The following is a 23226-nucleotide window of genomic DNA, read 5'->3' as shown; positions in this document are numbered from 1 at the left end:
TCTGTTTTATTCAAGCTTTTCTGCTGAACTTCTGAGGGACTTGGTACTTAATTTCATGTTATTGAAAGATAACTCGTGTTATTTTCAACCAAAAATAGTTATTCTGCTTTCTTGCAAACAAATGAGAGATGAAGAAATTAATTTCCTCATCTTAGAGGAAATGGAAGCTGAGAGCAGTGTTATTTTTGGTCTTACCGGCTTGCAGCCATTTTTTAATATCTGTTAAAATTATTGTTAATTCTTTCTGAGTTTTGACTTCAGTAGTTTTGAATAAATGCTTAATTGATGAGTAGAGCTTCCTGTAATACAGGATAATTTCCTGTGTTCCCTTTGATAATCAAATGACAGCTGGCTGTTACTTTGATAGCAGCATGACTGTGCTGCAATCTGGTGTTGTGTAATGGCTTTGGGATGCTTGTGGAAATTGCTGTGCTTAGAAATCCAGCTATGGAAGGCTTTGTTGAAAGTGGGGTCAGTCATTCTGTTCTGCTGCAGTGCAGTTAGCCTGAAACACCTCCTCCTGCCAGCTGCAAGGGATAAATAGGTGATTCTGTATGCAAGAGTAGAGGTTTCACTGCTGAGGGCTCAACCTCAGCCTCCCAGCATCTCTTGCACTCCATTGTGGATTGAGGAGGGCCTGATGTTCCTCTCTGTTCTTCTGATGCTCTGAAACCTCTTCTGTTTTCCATTCTGCCTTTACTGTGATGCCTGGAAAAGCTGACCTGGAACAGAGACTAGGCAGAGCAAAAGGGATAAAACAGGGATTTATTGAAAGGATCCACCTTGGGCAGTGCAAGAGCCTGGCTGGGGCTACACCCAAATCACATCTAAGATGGGTCCTGCTCACGAGTTTTTACACTTTTATAAGTTTTGGTTCCTCTGCACATTGGGGTCAATTGTCCAACCACAGCCCCAGGCTCTGCAGTCTCAGCCCCTGCCTTGCCCCATTTCCCTCACTGTGGTTTCTGCTTTTTGGGTACTGGTTGTCCTTGATTCTGCAGCTGGGAAGGGATTGTTTTGTCTGACTCCCCTGGGAAGAGAACTTACTGACACCTAACATGAACTTCCAGAGTTATACACCAAGCAGCAGAGATTCTGAAAAATATAAAAGCTAAAATACAAGGTGTCGACAGATCTCCCTTTTCTGTATCAGCTTAAACTGCAATACACTTTAGCTGAAGTGGTTTGGTTTTCCTTGCTGTATATGTTTGTGCACTTCAAGAGATGAGTTTTGTCCTCTCTGACCTTTGATTATCCTAAAGAAAGCAACCATGCACATGTGGACCATTTTTTGACTCTTGCTGATGGGCAGCACTTTGATGTTTTCCAGTTCAGATTGGTTTCAAGCACAGGTAACACTAAAATGCTAACAGACATTTTTAATAATAATGTGGTTTCCAGGGTGGGTTTTCCTCAATGCCTTGAGCTGTAGTTGTAATTCTCTACTGCCTTTATTGGAATTACAGGTAGCTAATTATGTTTTTTTTAAAGTCTTTCCACATCTGTAGCATGATAGCACAAGTTAAAGAATAGCTGGCAAAGTTTTTTTAAATTTTTCTTTTTCCATTTGTGTTCGGTCTGTAGCAGAAGTTCTTGAATATTTAGTTTATACATTCTTGATTTCTCCCTTCCCACTGTGAATTTTCCTATCTAGAACTGAATTTCAGCTGTTACTGAGTTCTTTGGTGTTCACGATGTCACACGGTTGGGTGTGAGCTCCAAATGTGTTGGCAGGTTCCATTTCCCATGAGAAATTTTAATAAAAATTATCAGCCTGAGGACATACTCTTCAGAAACCAGCCTGGAAGTCTTCCTATAGCCTCATTGCCTTGTTTAATTTAAGAAATGTCAGAGAACAAGACTGCAAAAAGCCTGGAAAGGTCCAGCATATTCCTCCACAGCAGGCCAAAAAACAGCCATCATATTTGCTTGTCAGATTTATGTCCACTGCTGTCATCTTTTTAAGGAACATCACAATTCTGTTTGTGCTTCTTTTAGTGCTTTGCTGCCTTGGTTATTGCTTTGTTTGTAATTTTCTTCTTACCATAAAGTCATCATACTGACTCAATTTTATTCATGTCGTGAATTATGTTTTGCTTAACATTGTCACAAATGCTTTACTAAAATCCATATAATAATGGAATTAATATTTAGATTGGACATTAGGAAGCATTTCTTTACCAAGAGAGTGGTTAAACGTGGGATTAGGCTTCCTGGAGAGGTGCTTGGTATCCCAAACCTGTCAGCATTTCAGAGGCATTTGGACAATGACTTTAACAACAAATTCCAGCTTTTTGTCAGCCCTGAACTGGTCAGGCAGTTGGACTGGATGATGATTGTAGTTCTCTTCCAACTGAAATAGTCTGTTCTCTTCTATACATAATGATTTCCCAATTTAATGATTTTAATGCCTAATTCCCTGGTTGTAATTTATTTTGTCCTGGTGCAGCTTCCTGGAGGAGTTAGATCCATGGGAGCAGCAGCTGTCCCTGTTCTGTGATGAGCTGCCTTTCCCTCTCCTCCTCAGCTCTCTCCGGGGCTCCTGGGAAGGCAGGAATTCTTCAGAGATCCTAACTGTGGTTATGATTTTTCTTCCCCTCAGGAGGCTTCTATGCCTACTCCAGTGCCAACACCCCAGGCCACACCACCACCAACACCACCTTCAGAAAAAGAATTGCCCCAGGTCAAAACTCCAGATTCGTCTCCATCTCCTCCAGACATGAGTGGGGATGTTCGTGGACATGAAAAAATTAAAGAAACAGGTATTGAAAATAATAATTGAAGTTTAGAAGTAGCAAATATGCTTTAATCTACTGCCTTTAATTTTCTTCTTCAAAGAAATGTTATCTCTCAAGATAAATATTCTTGAGGCTATAATTCAAGTGGAAACTCATGTTCTACAAAAATTTATGGGCTAATTTATATAGAAAGCAAACATCTTTTATTTGGTAACAGTTCTGTTTTCAAAATTAATGCACATTTCTATGGTCTGTGTGATTTCCACCCCTCCAAACCCCTCCACAATTTTTCACATCAGAAAAATAGCTGTCTTTTGCTCCTTCCTGTGCTTGTAATGTTAATTAAATCAAATGTATACTCTTCAAGTATAGCAGCTTGGTTTTTTAAAATGCAGAGCAGTCTCCCTTGAGGAAGAAATTGAGGTTTTATTCAAACTTCTTCAGGTGCCAGCACTGTACTTAAAAGAAGCAATTCTTAATCTAGTCTTTATCAAAAGATATTACAAAAACTGCATGAGCTTGGTAGAACTGACTCTCTGTCTGATATATACTTCCTGCTTTCCTTCCTCATCTAAAATTTGGCTTCTCAGGTGCAGGAGTTCAGGCTGCAGCTGCCCTTCACCCTGTGGTCACCCCTGTGGTCACCCCTGTCACCACACCTCCCCCAGTACCCACACCAAGCCCTCCTGTCTCAGAATGGGACTCCCAAGCTGAAAAAAGGAAAAGTCCAAAGCTTCCAAACCCATGGGATGGTGCAGAACTTCCTCTGGAAGAAGAGAACCCCAGTCCTGTCCCTGAAGAACCATTCCATCCTAGGACTGTGTGAGTTCAGCAGACTGCACAATTTTCTTAAAAACTGAAATGCTCAAAATGTCAGCAGAAAGAAATGCTTAATATATATGTCAGGAAGCATTTGAGATAAGCCAGGATTGGGTTTTCATTTTTTTTAAATTGCTTGAGATAATTTCTTCTCTCTTTCATATATAGAGAAAAATATTAAATCAGGGCCTTTCTCAGGATTTATCAGCCCTTATTCATTGTCCTGTTGAACACTGTACTTAGTAAACTTATATTGGTATATAAGTAACACAGAGAGTGACAGTGAAATATTGTGTTATTAGCATTTTAATTTTTGTGTTACCTCCTTGAGAATACACATGGTAATTTTTAGTTATAAGCAGAAACTCACAGATAACATTATTTAACCATGTTAACTCGAGCTATTTTGTAAAATGCTGTGCTCTTGCATTGGAAAAAAAGATTTCAAAATTAGTTTCTTTTCAGTACTGAGTTAAGATGTTGGTCTGCACTGCTCAGCATGTCTTGGTGTACTCACAGTGCATGTTCTGACCTTGCAGGGAGATGTCAGTGGCCAATGATGAGGAACCAGAGGCCTTGGTTTTACCATCTCAGCAGCTGCCAGTGAGGCCCTTTGAGCCCCTTCCCTGCAATGCCCAGGTGCCATCACCTGTGCCCACGGTCAGCTCTGGGGTGTCCACTCAGGAGAGCAGCCTCACCCCCACAGACACTGAGACCACAGACAGACCCCTCTCAGAAGGGGAGGTGCTCTTCACCTATGAGCAGCCACTGCCTGCTGCAGGTAACCTGCAATGGGGGGTATTTGCACCACTTCATTGGTGGCTTTGTCTGAAGTTTCTTCTGTCTTCACTCAGAGTCAGCATAAAAAAAAAAAACATGAAAGACATGAATTTTCTTGTCTTCTTGTTTGGGCTTGGTTGTTTATTAAATCTTACCTAAAATACAGAGAGTTCAGCAACACTTCGAGCTATCAGCTAAAAGTGAGCAAAATGGAGACAGATCCAGCTGCTACAAGGTCTCTTAAAGCTAAACAGTCCAATAGAGAAATAACACCTCTATTATTTATACTTTGGACCTAATAACCAAACTCCTGTGACCCTCCATGCAGCACTAACTGTCCAACCAGTAACTACTGCCTGAAACCATGAAGAGGGAAGAACACCACCAAAAGGAGACACCACCCAAAATCCTCCATCTTGTCCCATATCTATTACTATGTTATAAAAACCTCAGATCTAAAACTCTTCACCATGTGAAATCACACACTTCTGTTTAGCTACACACCCATGATTTTAACTCCATCGCTCAAATTTGGAAGCCTTCTCCAAGGCCTGAGGTCAAAAGCAGTGTTCTCCAGGGGTCAGTGCCCGAAAGCCCAAAAAAATCCAGGTTTCTGGGATCCAACAGTAACCAACTGTGGAAATCAGAATTGGAATTGTTTCTTATTCTTCTGAAGCTACAAGCATTAACTTCCAGTTCATGAAGATTGACAAGAGCTTGTTGTTCTTTTTCCCATCGCTGAACAAAATGCTGCTGTTTATTAAAGAAAAAGATTCAGTCTGCTCTTTTGTCATGAGATCAACTTGGAAAATAACTGGGACTTGTCTTGCTTAAGTACCATGTGGTACTAAGTTGTTATTGAAAGCAAAGTGTAAGAAATATGAAAGTATGTCTTTATAATAGACATCCAGCAGTAGGAATTTCCAAACTTACTAAAGCACAGTGTTGCACTACTTAAAGAATGTGGCTTGGGTTTTCTGTGATGTAAGTTGAATGTTTCTGATAGTTGTAACAAAATATTTTTCAGCCTTAGCAGAAGGAGGATTGTCTCTTCCAAACCTCACTGAGAGCTTATCCAGTACTCTGCAAGATGCCAATGAAATGGTAAGGAACTCCTTCATAAAGAATCAGAGATAATGTGGGTTCCACCTTGGGCATCCTGCTGAATTGGATGTGCTTTAAACATTTTCACTCATCAGCTTTTCTAATTCACACTTTTAAACTGCATACTCACAAAGAGTGTTAGAAGTTTAGAACACCAAAGGAAAGAAGACCACATTACACAAACTAATTTATGTTTTAAAAAAGTTGGATGATTTATATACTTCTATAGGTGAGAGATAGCTATTGTGCACTTTCATTTCTTTATTGTTTCTAGTTTTAAGGCATCTTAAACAGAATAGAACATTGCTATGCTCTGAGCTGTTGCAGCTTTGAGCCATTTTTAATTGCTTGTGTGGTTAAATTATTAAAGTGGGTTAGCTGAGGCTGGAGTTTGTTAAACCTGCTTAAAACATCAGGATAGTTTCTTATCCAATGTCTGCTGTAGTCAGTGGTTCTGGAAGCCTCCCAAGTCAAGGTATTCTCAATTCCCTTTCTCTCTTGGCATTCCTCAAATGCCTGGACTTTCTGACTTTGTAAAGCCTCTTGGTAAGATGTAGCTGTGACATAAATTATGGGAGATACTATGGAGAAGAGAAAGCTCTGGGGGACCTTACCAATGTAGAAATACGTGGTAGAAAGAAGGAAGATAGAGCCAGTGAAAGACAAGAGGCAGTGGACACAGGTTGACATCCAGGAAATTTGCTTTAAAGATTTTTTTCCTGTGGAGTGGCCAGACACTGGAAGAAGGGCTGGGTTGGGCTAGACACCCTCCAGAGGTTCCTTCCAAGCTCCACAAGGCAAGTTTAATGTTCAGGAGCAGGAGTCCTCTTCTCCTGGCCTATCCTTCCTGCACATTTCTGCACATTCACGGGAACACCTCACCTGTACATAGCTTCCCATTTAATATCCATGATTCCATTCAAGTCATAGCATCAGAGAAGAGCCCCAGTTGGAAGGAACCCACAAGAATGATCAATTCCAACTCCTGGCTCAGCACAGAGCACACAGAACCAAAACAGGCACCACCACTGTGCCCTGAACTGGCAGATCTTTAGGTGCCTCATCTGACTGCCACACTTCCTCTCTTAAACTCTGGGCTTAAGAAACTCTGATATCAGATGAATCTAAATTAAAGTTCTCTTCATCAGAGGAACACTTGCCTGCTGAGATGTTTTTCCCTCTCTTTGTCACCTGGATTGTAGCTCCTTCTAGTATTTCTCCATCCTCAATCCAGGCTGTTTGGTTTAGGAAGGTGATTCCTTGCTGGTGAGAGCAGCTCTGCAGCCAGATTGTTGCTAGCAAAGGATGTGTGAGGATTTAACTGTTCCCCTGATCTTTGGAGGCCTGAAGGGCCTTGTTCCTCTTTAAGTGTTGCAGACTTGTGCATGTCTGTGGGTATAAAAAAACAGTGTGTCATCTGTTTGCATATTTTTAAATGCTTGAATTTTCATGACATAATTTTTCAGTGGGGAAACTTACTGTTAGAAAAAGCTTGGTAGTGAACTAAAGTAAAAATTATTCAAATTCCTACCAAAAGCCAGTTTGGAGTATGTGTTATGTGGATTTTGTTTGTTTGTTTGTTTCTTTCTTTATTCTAGGATTATGATCCTCCAAGTGAAGGGCAGGTGCTGAGGAGAATGGATAAAGGCTGTCACAGGGATCCTGTCCTGGCACTTTTAAACAAGTTAAATCAAGCACCTGTTTTTGTACAAGAAGGAATTGACCACTTGGAGGTAACTTACAGTCCTTGGCTTTCCAGTACAGTAGTTTTGAAGTGATTCTTTCCTACTCAAAAGTAGATAAAATGTTCCAAGCTTATCCTTCCTGTTTGCTGTAGAACAGCTTCATACATTTCATTCCCTGCTGCAAGTGATCCCACTTCAGTTGGCTTCATTCTTGTGTAAAACTCTTTAAAAACACTGAAATCTCAGTGTTATAAACAAGCTGTACATCATATGTACCTCATTTAACAGGGATGGGTGTGACTGTCCCCATGTCCCAGGTTTGTCCTGTCGCTTGGAGTACCAGGGAATTTTCTGTTACTTCAGCAATACAGGTGGAATGTTTAACAGTACAAATACCCTGCACTTAACAGCCACAGGAGTGTTTTAGGGAGCTATGAAGAGCAACCCAACAAGTGTTTACGTGTGCTTTGCACATGCTTTTGATACTGATCTTGGAATGAAACCTCAAAAATTCCTATTCATTTGGCAGAAAAAATAGAGACTCTCAGAAAAATGTAATTATCTGCATCACAATTTTTTTGTCACACATCTGAGTTGTTTCTGTGTTGGAAAATAGCAGTTTGGACTGGGTGTTCATTCTAACTGACATAGCTGGAGGAATATTTGAAGGAAATGAACCTTTGAATACTGCAGCAGTGGTTCGTGAACACCTTTATGTGCAGCAGATCTTGCTTTTATTTGTGGTGCTACTGATGCATATGCAGTTTCTTCCTTCTGTCTTGGTCATTTTGGTCTAAATAATTACCAACTTGACTCACCTCCTTGGCTGTTCTTTTGTCTTTCTTTATTTTGCTAATGATCTATGGTGGCTGGACTTGGTGAAAAGCTTTCTACGGTGTCAAATCCCAAGTCTGCCTGTAACTGCAGTGACATTTTCTCATCAGCACTGCCAATTACAAATGCAGCTCTGATTTGCTTTTTTTCTTTCTCATGGTCACAGACCACTCAGTCTGTCCATACGAGGCACTCATAAACTTCCCCCACATTCTGGCAAGGTGTGTGCAGGTGTCCCTTGTCCTTTAGAGGAGAATCAGCACTCTTCTGGATGTTGCTGTATTGCTTTAGAGTGATACTGTGCATATGTGTGTGTGTGTTTTGTCTGTGGATTCCACCTGTTTTCCTACATGGAAGCAAGCTGGGTTTAACCTGCAGCTTTAAAAGTCAGGATCCAGGGAGCCATCCCTATTTTTAGTGCCCTCCAAACCTACTTGAAAATTGAAGCTTTTATCTGACATGCAGTGCAGAGAGTCAATAGCTTTTAGATGCTGCTAATGTTTCAAGGTCAGGCAGTCAACAGTGGCCAAATATATAATATCCAAGGCTTCATGTGCTAAAAATGTAACTTAGGTTCCGATCGTGTTGAGATACCACTAACAAAATAAATAATGTTTGGCTGCAAGTGTTTCTTTTCTGTCCAGTACTGATAAATGTAGACCTTAACTTCAAATCTAGATGATATCTCCAGGGCTTGTTTTCTTTATCCAAGCAAATAGAGAATAAAGTTAAGTTTATAAATGCTTTCAGGGTTAATGTAATTAGGAAACAATGCCTGGGTTTGGAAGACTTACACTGGGTTTTTGTATGTGCTGTGGTTTTGGTGTTCTCTGCAGGATTCTGATGGCAGTATTGGGGAGCTCAGTGAAGGTCAGAGACCGAGGCTGACCAGAGCACAGGAGAGAATCCTGATGGGAAATTCCATTTTCATGGAGCATCCAGCTGCTCAGAGCTCTGGGAACAGGCCACGCCAGGGTCTCCGTTCTGCATCTCCAGGGCAGCTTGCCCCCATTGGAGGTACAATTATATTCTTATTTCTTCTCTATGACAGTCATGTGGATTCTGAGGATTTTTCATAACATAATCTGAAATAATTCCAGACCATATGTTCAAAATCCAAAATTTGCAGGCAATTCATACGATGGAATTATTAGTGTTCCTTTTTCAAGAGCTGAATTTAATTCAAGCCTTGTCTTCACTCTTCTTAGCAGTTTCCTACAATTAGAATAAAAACCATGGCAAATACCCACTCGCCTATAGAAAGGTTAACTTGTAAAGTGTGTATTTTATTCTTTTAAGTCAAATTCAGTTCTAAGAAACAGATAGGAAGGAGTTTCCATTGGACAGGTGTTAAACACCAGCACTTCAACTACTTCTGTCTGTCCCCTTGCTCAGCACTGCTCCTCTTTCCTTTTATCACTCCATCGTGGTGATGCTGCAGTGGCTCATAAATGGCAATATATTTTAGCTCCAGATATTCCTCTAATGATATGGAAATTAATTTTTTCCCAGATGGATAGCTCAGGCACACACATCTTGTACAAAGTAGGGATATGTTGCTGTGGTGAAGCAGAGAAATTTATTTTATTTTGGTTGAAAGTAGTGCTGAAACCAGTGGTCCATCCTTCCTCTTCCTTATTTTTTATCTCAGGTTCTCTGTTGTTATCTGAAAATGTGCTTCTGTAATTGCTTATTGTAGCTGCTGCAAGCATGTAGAAAGTCTTTATTTTGTTCACTGTGGTTTTAAAGATGTTTAAACTAAACTGAAATAATTACTACACTGTTGCAACACAAATGTGGTTGCACTGATTCATCAAAAGTTGTGTGAATTAAAGTGATCAAACAGCTGGTTTTCTGTCCTTTTAATTTTCACATTTGTGAATTTGACAAGAGAAGCTTACCTCACATTATTAACCCTTGACCAGTAGGAAATGGATTGAAATTAAATGTGTTTAACACGTGGCAAAAACAATCTTGGAGAAAGTAGAATATTTGCTTGGTTTTGAAGTGATTAACATTTGAACTGGTCACACAGTAACCCTTTAAAGCAGCTGTGACCTAATGTTTTGGACAACTACACCAGTGTCAGCCTTGAAAATACATTCTGGTACTTCATATAATGTCAAACTTTTGCTTTAAACTAGTTTGTTGAAGGTTGTTTGAAAATTGGTTGCATGAGGTTTCCTGAGATAAGAGATTTCTCCAAGTCATTTGTGTGACTCAGTGTTGGTAGAGGTCAGTCAGCACTAAGGAAACTGTGATGTAGCAATAAATCAGTGATCAGATCATCTGCAGATACTGCAGGACAAGGGGAAATGGTTTTAACTAAAAGAGGAGAGATTTAGATTAAATGTGGTGAAGAAATTTTTCCCTTTGAGGCTGGTGAGGCCCTGGCCCTCACTGCCCACAGGAGCTGTGGCTGCTCCTGGATCCCTGGAAGTGTTCCAGGCCAGGCTGGAGCAACCTGGGAGAGAGGAAGGAATCTCTGCCCATGACAGGGGGGTGGAACAGGATGAGGTTTAAGGTCCCTTCCAGCTCAAACCTTACTGGATCCTGGGATTTCTCTGGTTCTGTAAGTCTGAATTAGTGCTCAGGACCATGGAGTTGGAAGATGCCTGTTAATGGCAGAATCTGTCCCTATGTCTGTCTGTCCTTACATCCTCCTTACCCAGACTGCCCATGGCTGTATCTCCTTGTATCTTTGAAAGAATTTTAAGATTTATTTAATTTAGGATGGCCTTTGGCTGTCCTAAATGTGTAAATATCTTCACCCTTTTCAAACCAGCTCCTGCCTGTGGTAATCCACGAGCAGTGTACTTGTGTACTGATCTTTAAGATCATCTCTGAATCTTGTAGTGTTGTTTTTATTACAGCATATTTTTGAGAGGAGGCAAGTGCTTTGGGCTAACTACCATAGTGGAATGCCCTGTGCTTTTATATAATCTTTATAATGCCAGACTGAGTTCTGTTGCATTCTGATGATTTTTAATTTAGCTTCCCTCCCTCCCCACCTCTGAACACAGCACAGTAATTCATTGCATTGCTAAGGAAACAGCATTGTATAAAAGCTTGGATCTGCTTTCAAGACAAGAGTTGTTTTCATATCAAGGAGGAACAGAAATCCTTGTTTCTAAGTCCTTTTGTTAGTGAAATCAACACTGAATAGAAAACAATCTGTGTTGTAGAGAGGGTTTGGTGAAGGGTGGAAGGAATGAGCTGTGATTGTTTCCACTTTCCTTCCAAACCTTTTTTTTTCTCTCTGCTGGGATGTGATTGCTTGTCCTTCAGCCTAGTGCAAGTCAACTATTTCCTGATAGCCACAACAGCTACAATGCAGGTCCATCATTTTATTTGATAATTATTTTCAGGGCTAATATTAAATAATAGTTACACCCATGGGTGTCAGACTTCACGTATTTTAGGGTGTGCATCTCTGCACATGAAACCTTGCAGTGGGTACTCAGTTCCTCTGTCAGAATGAGTCACTCACAGAGGTGTCTGTAAGAATTTGGGGGATTGTGTGTCTGTGGGTTGTTTTCAGTTTAGTGACCAGTTTTTATTTGTATTCTGGAAACACAATGTCCATTTTTAGGATGGAGCAGGTGTTGCCCATGTAGGTAAATAACAGCATCTTGATGATCAGTCATTTATAAATCCTCGTTTTCAGTGCTTAAAGGATATAAAACCAACATGCAAATGAAATGTGGCACAGGCAGTCTTAAAGTGAACAATAATTACAGTTAATTAAGCAATGATTATAGTTAATTAGGCTTAAAATTCATTCTTTGGCTCTGTATGATAGCAGAAGGCTAAAGTTAGTTCATGAGCTGTCAGTACATTTTTCATAAAAATGTTTTACACACTTGCAGGCTGCAAAACCATGATAAATGTTGGATTAGAGAGCAAATTATCCCTTTAAAAGAGACTATATACAGGTTTTTTTTTTTTTAAGTTCATACAGGAGTGAAACATTTAATAAAGAAGCTTTTCCAATTTCCTTCCAGTAAGTGTGATAAAGCTCATTAAGCATATAATGGTATGATGAACTGTACAGCTCTGAAGCTTTCTCAGATGCTGCCACATTAGAAATCTAGAGATTATAAAGCTGATTTATTTTTTCAATTTCCACAGACATGTATTTCTTATTTCATTTTTATCCCCACAAGAGCAATTTAAGGGGTATACAATGAACCACGTAAGGAGAAAATCATTCTCTTTAACATTGCATGTCCCACTGTTGGAAGTTTGAAAGGCTGCACATTCTGCCACATGAGTTGACCAAGAGATTATTGCTCCAGCTCATGAAGGAATTTTTTTCTCTCAGCAGAAATTCTTGGAGGTGCAGATACAAGTCCTAGTCCAGTGTTTTTGGCTGAACTGGAGTCACAGCCAGGTTCAAATCCTGCTCTGCCAGCAGCCCAGCCAAGCTACAGAATGGCAACACTCCCAGAGGATCTGTCCCAGGTGAGCTGAAAGAATTTTTCCTGTGCCTAGTCAGAAAAAGCAAACTGAAACCTGGGAAAATAAATTTTCCTGTTTCATATCCTGCCTGACATCACAGAACTGGTGCATTTAAAGTGATACATTCAGCTGAGAATCTTCAGTTGAAGTGCATGTGTACAGTAAAGGTGATTGTGTTTTCTGTGACAAATCCTTACAATATCCCTTCTTTAAACTCAGGCCTTCATTTTTATTTTTTCTGCACTTCCTCACAGCTTCACAGGTCTCACAGGATCCAGTCCTACACAACGTTCTTTGAGGCATTCCCATGTTTTAGGGGCGTAGTTCTGGATATATGGCTGAGGAAGTGACAACAGAGATTTGGCCTCCTGAGTTGTCACCCACTCAGCATTCCAGGAGCTTCATTTGTCCTAGAAGGGGCAGGGTTGGAAAGGCAGTGAGGATGATGAACCTCAGAGCACTTAAAGGTAGAGGAACATCCTGTTGATCTCCGCTTCAAACCCAGACAATTAATTTTTTGCCACTTTATTAATACGTGCTGTTACCTAGAGATGATGGTTTACTTGCTAACTAAATTCAAATAGCAAGTGGCAAAAACTAAAAATGAGGTGGCAAACTGCTCTCTAATATGTGAGGCTTCACAGTGTGTTTGAAAGCATTATATGCTTACTATTTTCTGTGGTTTCTGTGTTCATGGATAAATTCTGTCCTTCTCTGATGTTTTTTGTATTTGATGTTTTCCTTGTATTTAAAAAAAAAAATATCTAAAGTATCTTGCATTAAACTGCCTTTGGGTTTATGTTTTTGAGCCTTGATGCATATTGTGCCATTAGTGTCTGACCAGTTCTTAAAGTTGTCACCTGAAGTGATGGGTCATTGCATCTTCAGAGAAGATTTTTAATGTTAGACCTCTTTTACTTTGAGCTCACCAGAACAGACTTTCTTGAAATTACTATTCACAGGCAAAAGTGGATTCTAGCCAAAAGTAATAGAGACAGAGAAGAAGGACAGTGTCCTTCACAGAAAATATACAGATAGTTATATATTATCCTTTATCTGTAGGTAGTTTTACATTACCTTATCTTTAGAAACTTGTTGCATCTGAACCCTTAGTGTGGCTTTTTTTTTTTTTTTTTTGCCTGCTGGCATGTAAAACTCACCCTCCCTTCAAACCACACAACCAAACCCCAGAGCTCTGTGTGGTTTTGTTGGGTGTGTTTTTTTCCTGAGTGTGGTTATTCCTGATTTAAGACTCTAAATCATTTTCTCACAGGATAACTTTCTACCTTTGCCCCATCCAGGAGAGATGTTTACTGTGGGTAAGCCATATTCTGTAAGATCCTCTACTAGATCTGTACATCCTTCTCTGAAATTAAAAAATAATCCCTGTACCAGGTGATTGGAAAGCTTGTTGTGACAGTATTTATCTACCTTGTGACAAGGATGAAGCTTTCCCCTGCTTTAATTAAGGATGGCATCTGTGTGCAGCTCTGCCATTGGATCTGCCTTGTCACTGCCTGCAGGAGACAGATTTTCTGGTAACATTATACCAGCTAAGAGAGCAAGAGGTACTGAGGCTTTCAGGATGATTCATTCACTCTGTGCAATGTTTAAGGCAGTAGTCACTTCAGACTTTGTGAAGGATTTCGGATTTCCTCACAAGTTAGTCATGACTCTCACGTCTTGTTCTTCATCTCCAGACAGTGTTTGCCTTCACTGAAATGAAACTGTACCACCTACGTACAGAGCCAGAAGACAAATCTATTTAGGAGCAAAGTTTGCTGAGAGACCTGAGAAAATGCAGGATTTCAGATGGTGTCCTGCTGGGCCTTGGGCTCGGGAGGTGATGGCTCAGGCTGGGTGGTTTCTGCAGCCTGTGTGAACAGGATCCTCGTGGCAGGGAGGTTGTGGCAGGGATGTGGAGCTGCCAGGCTTGTTTGCTCTCTGGCACTGGTGTGTAGGTCAGGTTTCCACCAGCAGAAAGAGCACCGAGTTTTCACACAGGGCACCAGCAAATGCCTTTTAGTCATGAAGAGTGAAGTCTGTGTGGTCACTCAGTCCAAAACAAATGGCTTAAGTCATGCAGGAATTTTCTTATCTACCCAAATTCCTTGGCTGCTCCTCCATTTATGGCATTAGACTTTTTTTTTGTTTTGAGATTTATATATGCTTTTAGCCACTGTTAGACAGAAAGGCAGACTAAATGCATCTTTACTTTGACCCCTCCTGTCCATCCTTATGCAACAATACAGGAATTGACTGTTACTTGTGGCCATTTTACCCCTGTGGCCTTAGCTCTAAGAAGCAAGAGAATGACTTGGAGGAAGCTGGGTTCTTCCTATTCCAAATAAATCATTTTGATCATGGGAGGGACAGGAACATTGAAGTCACATTTGCGTGGCTACACATTCCAGAGATGGTAAATCTAAATAACTTGAAGTCCCAAATGCATTGTTAAAATCTTAGAAGATCACTTGGTTGCAAAATATTTTTCATAATATTCTTTTATAAATAGGGGTGTTTTTATACAATCCACATTTTTCAAGTGGGATTGTCACTTTGGTATTCTCATTCGCTTTCATTTTTAAGTATTTCAAAGTACATGGCTTTTAATCTTCAGGAATGCATAATTGTAGGTTATGAATCTGTGTTATCTCTCAACTTCTGTTTGCAGCTCGGTTCAGTTTAGACTGAGTTTTGCTGTATTATAAATCCAATGGAAAAAAAAAAAACCACTTCAGATGGACCCATGAGAACTGTTGTGCTGCTGACATTTAATATATCAGTGTCCTTCAGTCATGTTTCCATGAGACCTTCATGCTCTCAGAAAATAATCTCAACTCTTTCTCATCTTGCCTACTTTAAATTTGTCTGTCTTAAGAGAAAGCTTAAGTCTTCCAGATAGGCACATAGTGACAGGACAGGGGGTAGTGATTTTAAACTGCTAGAGGTCAGGGTTAGATTAGGGATTAGGAAGAAATTCTTCCCTGTGAGGATGGTGAGGCCCTGGCACAGGTTGCTCAGAGAAGCTGTGGCTGCCCCATCCCTGGAAGTGTCCAAGACCAGACCAGATGGGGCTTGGAGCAACCAGTTCTAAAAAAAATGGCCAAGGAAATAAATTTTAGATTTGGCCTGTGTTTTCCAACGTGTGTGCTGAAATTTTTATATTTCTTTTCTCTTTCATCTTTCTCTTGTTAGTCAGGAAGGTAATACCTAGGGGGAGATATAGATATCCTGGGTATTGGAGAAAGCCAGGGAAATTTTATGTTCTTTCCACTACATGCTTTGAGTAAAAATTGAAAGTCTCCAGTGTCTTCAGGTCTAAATGGCACTTTTCCATCCATTCCTGCTGCTCCCAGGATGTTTCTCTAGAGGGAATAGCTGTAATAGGCTAATTCAGAGCTGAATTCTCTTCAGATGTAGGGAGAACAAGTGCACACGTTTAATGAATCTTTAAAAACTTCTTTGGATGTTTCTTGAAGCTGAATGTAATCTTGCTGAGCTTTTACATCAAAAGTGAGATTTGTAATGTGATTTTAATGTTTGATACCTAGGACGAAAGCCAAGGAGCTGCACACGTTGAGACTGTGAGACCCCGAGTTATCTTTGTGAGAAGGAAATCTGAGGAGATGCAACAAGAAGGTAAATCAATGTCAATATGCAGAGTTCTCTCAGTTAAGCACATCATCACTTCTAAATATTGTTGTACACAGATATAATAGTGCTGATTTTTTAAAAACTGGTTTTCATTACTACAGCGTTTCCAGCCATTTCTGTATACAGAGTTGATGCAGGTGTACAACGTTATGGCTGTATGTGTACATAGTTATGTTATTGTTGGGGTGCACTGAAAGGATGGAAAATTCAGCATGGAGAAAAGAAGGCTCCAGGGAGACCTTGGAGTCCCTTCCAGTGGCAAGTGGGCTCCAAGAGATCTGGAGAGGGATTTTGGACAAGGGATGGGGTGGCAGGACAATGGGCAGTGGATTCCCACTGCCAGAGGGCAGGATTAGGTGGATCTTGGGAAGAAATTCTTCCCTGTGAGGGTGCTGAGGCCCTGGCACAGGGTGCCCAGAGAATCTGTGGCTGCCCCATCCCTGGCAGTGTCCAAGGCCAGGTTGGGTGGGGATTGGAGCACTCTGGGATAGTGGAAGGTGTCCCTGCCCATGGCAGGGGCTGGAACTGGGTGAGCTTTGCATTCCCTTCCAGCCCAAACCACTCTATGGTTCTACGAAACCTATCTGTATGGAAGTCATGAGAATCTTGGCAATTAAGTATTTATTTAAATTTGGATTTGCTAAGAGCATTACAACGTGCATTTTCTGTAGTCAACTGAATCTTAATTGCTTTATGGAGTGGTGTGCAGCAAACAAGATGTTCATAATGTTGTGATAAAGGGAGTGGCTCGTACGCTTGAGAAAACACAGGAGTGCTGCAGGAGAACTGGAAGATAATGTGAAGTTAAGATCATGCAAATGTGGGAATAAAAAAGATATTTTCAATGTTAAAATGACCTGGTTTGAGATGGGCTTCAAGCTGGTGTGTAACAGATAATGATTTTTCTGTTCTGAAGGACACTAAGTATTATCTCTGCTGTTTTTGGAGGTTGCTTAACAGTGTTTGTAATGGTGTTCAGGATGATGAAAGAGAGGGAGAGAATATCTTTTGTTTATTGTAGCTCAAGTCAGTGTTGGAATAGCATAAACTGTGCACATGACTGCCATGGGTAATTGTTTTAGCAGATAAGAAGTTTGTGGAGGTGCTACAGTGAGATGTGTAGCAGTTTTAATCTTACATTCTAAGAACAAGAATCTAAAAACCTGCCTGTCTACAATATATGCAATTATAATTGCTCCACCCTAGCACAGAGAAATTCTTCCTTCAAGCCTTTTTAAAAATAATTCTTTGAACTTCTTCCATTTAATTTTTTTTAAAAACATCTCATCGAATTCTGAGGGAATTATTTTGCTTCAAATATTTATGAGTGGTAAGAAAAGCCCCAGGCCAGTGTTATTGGTCGTGGGACTTGGAACCTAATTTCAAAACCGTGGTTTGCATATGAAGAAAGTTATGAATAATGTAAAAATTATCTATGGATAATTAGTGGAAAAGCTTCCAGAGCTGATGTGGCACAACTTAGTACAGGTCTGTTTTTACCTATTTTTACCTCTGCATTGATCTGTACTGTAACACAAGGAATTTGGGTACGGTCCCCCTGTGTCTGTCAGCTGAAAACATGTGACCAGGAGATGGCAGTAGTCGATTTTCTTTGAAAGGAACAAAAAAAGAAAAACGAAAAAACAAACAAAAAAAAAAAGATGATTTATGTACCAGCATAATTGAAATCTCATTCGAAGTATACATATTTAATAAGCCAATAAAAATCTTAAGGATTAGCAAATGGAACCAACTGCCTGTCACTTCTAACCAGAATGTCTTCTCTCTCTAAGCTTCACCACAGAGACCTTAATCAGGCCAAAAGTTGAGGGTAAAAATTAATAAGAAGCATTTGAAAGAAAAAGGGAAGCTTGCAACATGATAAGTGTATGTGGGTTTAAGTAAATACAACATTTTGAAATTAAGCACATCTGTTACTGTAAGTTCAAAGCACCTTGTTTATAAAAGTTTCATGTCAGATGGTTGCCTTCCCTGGGATAGCAAGGGACAAGGAATGTTTCCCTGGAAATGGAGAAGCATTGTGGAGGCAGCACCATTTAGGTCCTTTTTCAGAGTTTAAAGGGTAAGTGGTTGGGTTGGTATTAGAGTTTAGGAAATCCAAAGCCCCAAGATGAAGTGTGAATTCACAGTGTTGGGAGAATAGGAAAATTGTTTTGGACTTCCAAGTTGGATGTTAAAAAGCTATTTTTATTTAGTTGATAAGTACATGACAAGATCTGATTAATCTTTCAGTGGTCATAAACATATACACACATTGGAGCTTTCTTCTGTTGTTTAAAAATTTCTGTGGTCTGCAGTGAACATGTGTTTTTACTGGAAGAAAGTTGATTGATGGCTTCTAATGAAGGTTGAAGTTCAGGACTGCTACAATATCATGCCTGAAAGGGTAAAGTCTCCTGAAAAGTTACAACTGAAAATCAAGCCTGGATGTATTATTAATTGAAATGTGTGCCTTCTCTAGACACAGTGGAGACAGTGGTTTGAAAACATAGAGTTGTAGTACATAATATACATGCATATGTATTTTTGGCTTTATAATACCCTTTAATCTTTGTGCCATTCTTTCATATATCTTCATGAATTTAATAGGATAGTAATTGTTGTGGTTGGTGAATGCTCATATTTCCAGAATTTAAGCATTTTTAGTCTTGCATTAAAGGGATTCAGAATTTTTTAAATTAAAATGAAAGAACAGGTGGCAACGCTTGAGTGCAGAGCATTTTTAAACTTTATTATGAGCAGCTCAGAGGTAGATGTATCTTCACTTAATTATTTTCCTACAGCACAGACTCTCAAAATGTGACCTAGAGAGCACAACTTGATGATAGTAATTCCTTTTTATCTGCAGCTAGTGAATATTATTCAGGCACTGTAAATACATGGGAAAGGAATATTGGGACGCTAAGCAATTGGCTTTGTTGCCTCAGAGAGATTGCACAACTGCTTGTGGGAGATGATCTGTGCAATAAATGAATAAGATGACAAGAAGCCCTTAAAACAATTTGTATAAAAACAAAAATTCCATAGTTCTTGTTCAGTATTGAAAATGGGCTGCTTCTGTGTTAACGTTTAGATTAGGCTATATTGAAAGCTGTAATACTGAAAATATGACTATAACTAAATACTTCTTTGTCTTTCTTCTTCAGCCAGGAATTGCTCTGAGTTAGGTTTTGGGTTATTTTTTCTTAAAACTATTGTGGCATGAGGCAAATCTGTAACAGATGCTTCAAGGAAGGAAGAAGATTAGGATAAGGCTAAAGGTCTTTCTTTTTTTTTCTCTTCGAACTGGAACTGTTTTGGTCAAACTCAATGACTATTCTACTGAAAGCTTACTTTTCCCTTAATATCCTGCTGTTTCTTTTTTTGGCCTGAATTTCACTGAAGGCTTTTGCCAAAGACTCTCCACACTACCCTGGATACAGCAGCCAGTGAAGCAAACCAGAGCTCTTCTTCCACACTGTAGGGAGAGCCACCACGACCTGAGAGGCTGAAATAGTTTATGTAGCCTGTATTGCTCCTTGAATTTGCCTAATTTCTGAGAGAAGATTTTGGAAATTGGAGGAATGAAATCACTTAGCTGGAATGAAACATTTTCCAGGCAAATGTTTCATGTAAGTTTGTTTCAGTGCTTCTTCAGAATTCTCATCACAGACTCACAGAATGGTGTGGGCTGTAAAGGATCTCGAAGATCATTTAGTTCCACTCCCTGCCATGGGCAGGGACACTTCCACTATCCCAGGTTGCTCCAAGCCCCATCCAGCCTGGCCTTGAACTCTTCCAGGGATGATTCTAAGCTATTTTTCCTCTGGTTTTCCTATCCAGTTACCTCTCTGTGCTATCAGGTGGCTCATTGACATCACTCAGTTAATGTATTTTACATTTGGGCAAGTCAGGAAATGCAAGGCTGCATTTCCCACAGAAGTTCTGTCTTTTCTGTAAGTAGTCATTAGCTTTTAGGTGCTCCAAGTTTAGTTTGCCAGTTTAGAATGCCAGTTCTCAAGGTCTTGTTTATTCTGAAAGTGTCCATAGGAGTTACACAATAGCCCGTGCAGTAGAAAACATGCATGTTAGTAACTAATTTTGCATTTTTAATAAAATCCCACATGAAATCCTCAGTAGCCACACTTGTGAGTTTCTACTGTGAATTCCTATAAGTAAATATTTAGCTGTGTTATAGTACATTTGTAACAGGAGCTTTTAATTTCTTGGCTTTTGTAAATATTATTTATCTATTAACAAGTGTCATAACTGCGGCTGCTTCTTTTCCCATCGAGTTACTTCAGTTGTTTTTCAGACAAAATGTTAAACCCAGAAGTTGGATTTTTCATAGCTTAAGGCAAAGTCTTGTGTGAATTTATCACTGTGGATGATTATGTCCTGCTGTGGGTGTGTTCTGCTGCTTCAGGTTTGAGTCATGAGGAACCAAACAGCAGGAATTGCTGTGGGTTTCATGGGACTGTGCACATCTTTGTAGCCATTCCCAAAAGGTTTGTCCCTGGGAAATGGTCCTCTGGTCTCATACAACCTGCTATTTTTTTCCCCTCGCTTACTTGTCCTAAAGGTGTGAAGAACAGTCACTACAAGCATGTGAAGCACAACTATGTTTTGGTTTTTGTTTTTGATTCGTAGAACCAAATTCCTTGAATTTGATTTTTTGAAAGAAAAGTGGTCAGATGGAGAAATTAAAAAAAAAAAAAAACCAACAACAAACCAGACAACAGAATTTATGCTTTTAGAAAACTGTACCAAGCAGTTTTCTGCCCTGCAGTCTGAGGGTTTCCTGCTGAGTGCTGTGCTCAGGGAGAAGGGATTCTCCTCTGGAGGCCAGTTCCACACCATGTATTGCCCAGTGCTTGCCCTACACATCACTTGGCCATTTCCTTCAACTTCTAAGAAGCTGAGAGTTTGTTCTTCTCTTCCTGCAGCCCTCCTTAAGTGTCACAGCTCTCTCTGCTGCAGTGACATTGCTGTGACCTTGTGCTGAGGGCTTTGCAGAACTTTTCCCTTTTTATCCTTCCCTTGGTGCCTGTGCTGATGGTGCTTTACACCCATCATGAAATCTGCACGGCTTTGTGCATCCTCACACCTCCCTCCTCCAGCCCTCAGGAGAATCCTGGGGTGTGTGTTTGGGTCATCTCTGGAGAGAACCATTTTGCACTTTTCGTATGGTAAAAAGAATAAGGCCTCCTTCTTGAGAAGATCTTTGTGTTTAAATGCATTTATTTTGCTGAATTTCAGGGTGTGTTCCTGTACCAAGCCCCTCCTCTGGTCTGAATACAGCAGCAGGGACTTTCAGTGAAATTCCAGCACTAGATGTGTTTTTTGTGCAGAAAGGGAAAGAAAAATTTCTGCAAAGTGACATGATCACTATTGAAAGTCTCCTTTGGAGACAAATATTTAGATTTTTTGCTTGTCTTTATTCAGATTTTCTGGGGCTCAAAAGTAAATATTCCAAAATCTCATCTTTAAGCCTAGATTTTAAAGGATTTCAGGTCATCTAATCCACTGACCTGTGGCATCCCTCTAACTGTGTTTTACAGATCACAGATTAAACTTCAGGGCAATGCCAAAATTAAGCCTGGTATTTCAGTCATATATGGGATCTGTAACTGGAAATATTGAGAAGGACTAGTCCCCTTTTCATGCTGATGAGCTGAAAACCTGTGGCACTGCTTCACAAAACACCCAGTGCACATTTGGAGTTTGTCCTTTTTCATCGAATCACGGAGTCACAGACAGGTCTGGGTTGGAAGGGACCTTGAAGCTCATCCAGTTCCCACCCCCTGCCATGGGCAGGGACACCTTCCACTATCCCAGGTTGTTCAGAGCCCTGTCCAGCCTGGCCTTGAGCACTGCCAGGGATGGGACAGCCACAGCTTCTCTGGGCACCCTGTGCCAGGGTCTCCCCATCCATATAATAAAAGAGTTTCATCCTCATATCTAACCTTAAAGTACCCTCCATCAGCTTAAGGCCATTCCCTCTTTTCCTATCACTTTATACCTTTTTTACTTCAAAATATCCTGTGGTGTCTGGTCTGGGTGCCTGCTGAGCTGCCTACATCACATCATCCAGACACCAAAAGGTTCAGAGGATCTTCTGTTCTGAAGTATATCATAAAAATGTAGAAGGATTTTACATCCAAATTAATTGGAATTTATTTTTTATTAAATTATTCAGAATTGCATTTACTTTTCAAACACTTGTGACGACCTGGAACTGAAGCAGTGCAGTTCTACTACTAGAATTCTCTGTGTTTTTGCCAGTTAGGGTTTTTTTTTATAATTGTTTAATTTTGGGGGGGGGGGGTTTGATATTTTGTTTCATTTCAGGGGTTTTGGTAGCTTATGTCTCTAGCTGCCAGGCACATCCTAGGCAAAATTCTCCTTAAAGAAGGGTGCCTCTTGCTGCTGCATATCCACTCTTAGGAGTTGGAATGTACTGGGTGAGAGCTCTAGACTGCTATTTCCACGTTGGCAGCCTACCTTTGATCTCTCACCGGTTCCAGTTTTAGTTGTATAAATCCATCTATTGTCAGCCTGTCTGGGGGTCAAGCTCCAATGTGAGGCTTTTTCTTTTGTCAGAGATTCTCATGTGGTGGTGAATCAGCTGGAGTTGCTGTGGAGTGCAAACAGGATGGTCTTGATAACAACTATTAAATACAAGTCTCTGATCTCCTGGACACTACCACACTCCTCCCCAGTCTGTGGAAGTTGTTGTGCCAGGACAGCCTTTCTCACAGCCTGTCTAGGATTCGTAAACATGCTGGGATCTGACTGAAGCAGCTTTGTGTCAAGGATTATGATTTGTATGCACTTTTACAAACTTACAGTAATTGCTGTTCCCTTCATTGTAAAGAGCAAAAAATAAACACACACAATAAACCCCTTTAATGGGCGCTGATCCCACTGGCACTGATCTTGAGCAACTCTGAATAAAAGCAGATGGTGGCAAGCTGACTAAGCTGACCTGTTTTCCCCTTTCATGCAAACATTGCTTATATAAATGGGGGACACACACAAAAAATTAATGGGCTTGGGCAAGCCACCTAAGGACAGAGACTCCCCATGTACTTAATGCTTACATCAGCCCCAGGGCTGTTTCCAGTTAGTTCTTCTCTGGAGGGAGA

The 23226-nt window shown here is 40.3% G+C and overlaps 1 protein-coding gene across 1 annotated transcript in view; it reads left to right on the top strand.

Annotated features, from left to right (window-relative positions):
* Positions 1-23226, top strand: part of KIAA0586 (KIAA0586 ortholog) — a 70624-nt gene that overhangs the window by 29629 nt on the left and 17769 nt on the right. The window contains exons 23-30 of the mRNA XM_062495760.1: positions 2603-2762; positions 3335-3560; positions 4097-4338; positions 5365-5441; positions 7040-7174; positions 8797-8977; positions 12285-12424; positions 15976-16063. Of these exons, the coding sequence (XP_062351744.1) occupies positions 2603-2762; positions 3335-3560; positions 4097-4338; positions 5365-5441; positions 7040-7174; positions 8797-8977; positions 12285-12424; positions 15976-16063 (1249 nt within the window). The remainder of the gene's footprint in view (positions 1-2602; positions 2763-3334; positions 3561-4096; positions 4339-5364; positions 5442-7039; positions 7175-8796; positions 8978-12284; positions 12425-15975; positions 16064-23226) is intronic.

Source organism: Cinclus cinclus, chromosome 6, assembly GCF_963662255.1.
Source record: "Cinclus cinclus chromosome 6, bCinCin1.1, whole genome shotgun sequence".
NCBI classification, from domain to species: domain Eukaryota; kingdom Metazoa; phylum Chordata; class Aves; order Passeriformes; family Cinclidae; genus Cinclus; species Cinclus cinclus.
This window is presented reverse-complemented; position numbering and strand designations above follow the sequence as displayed.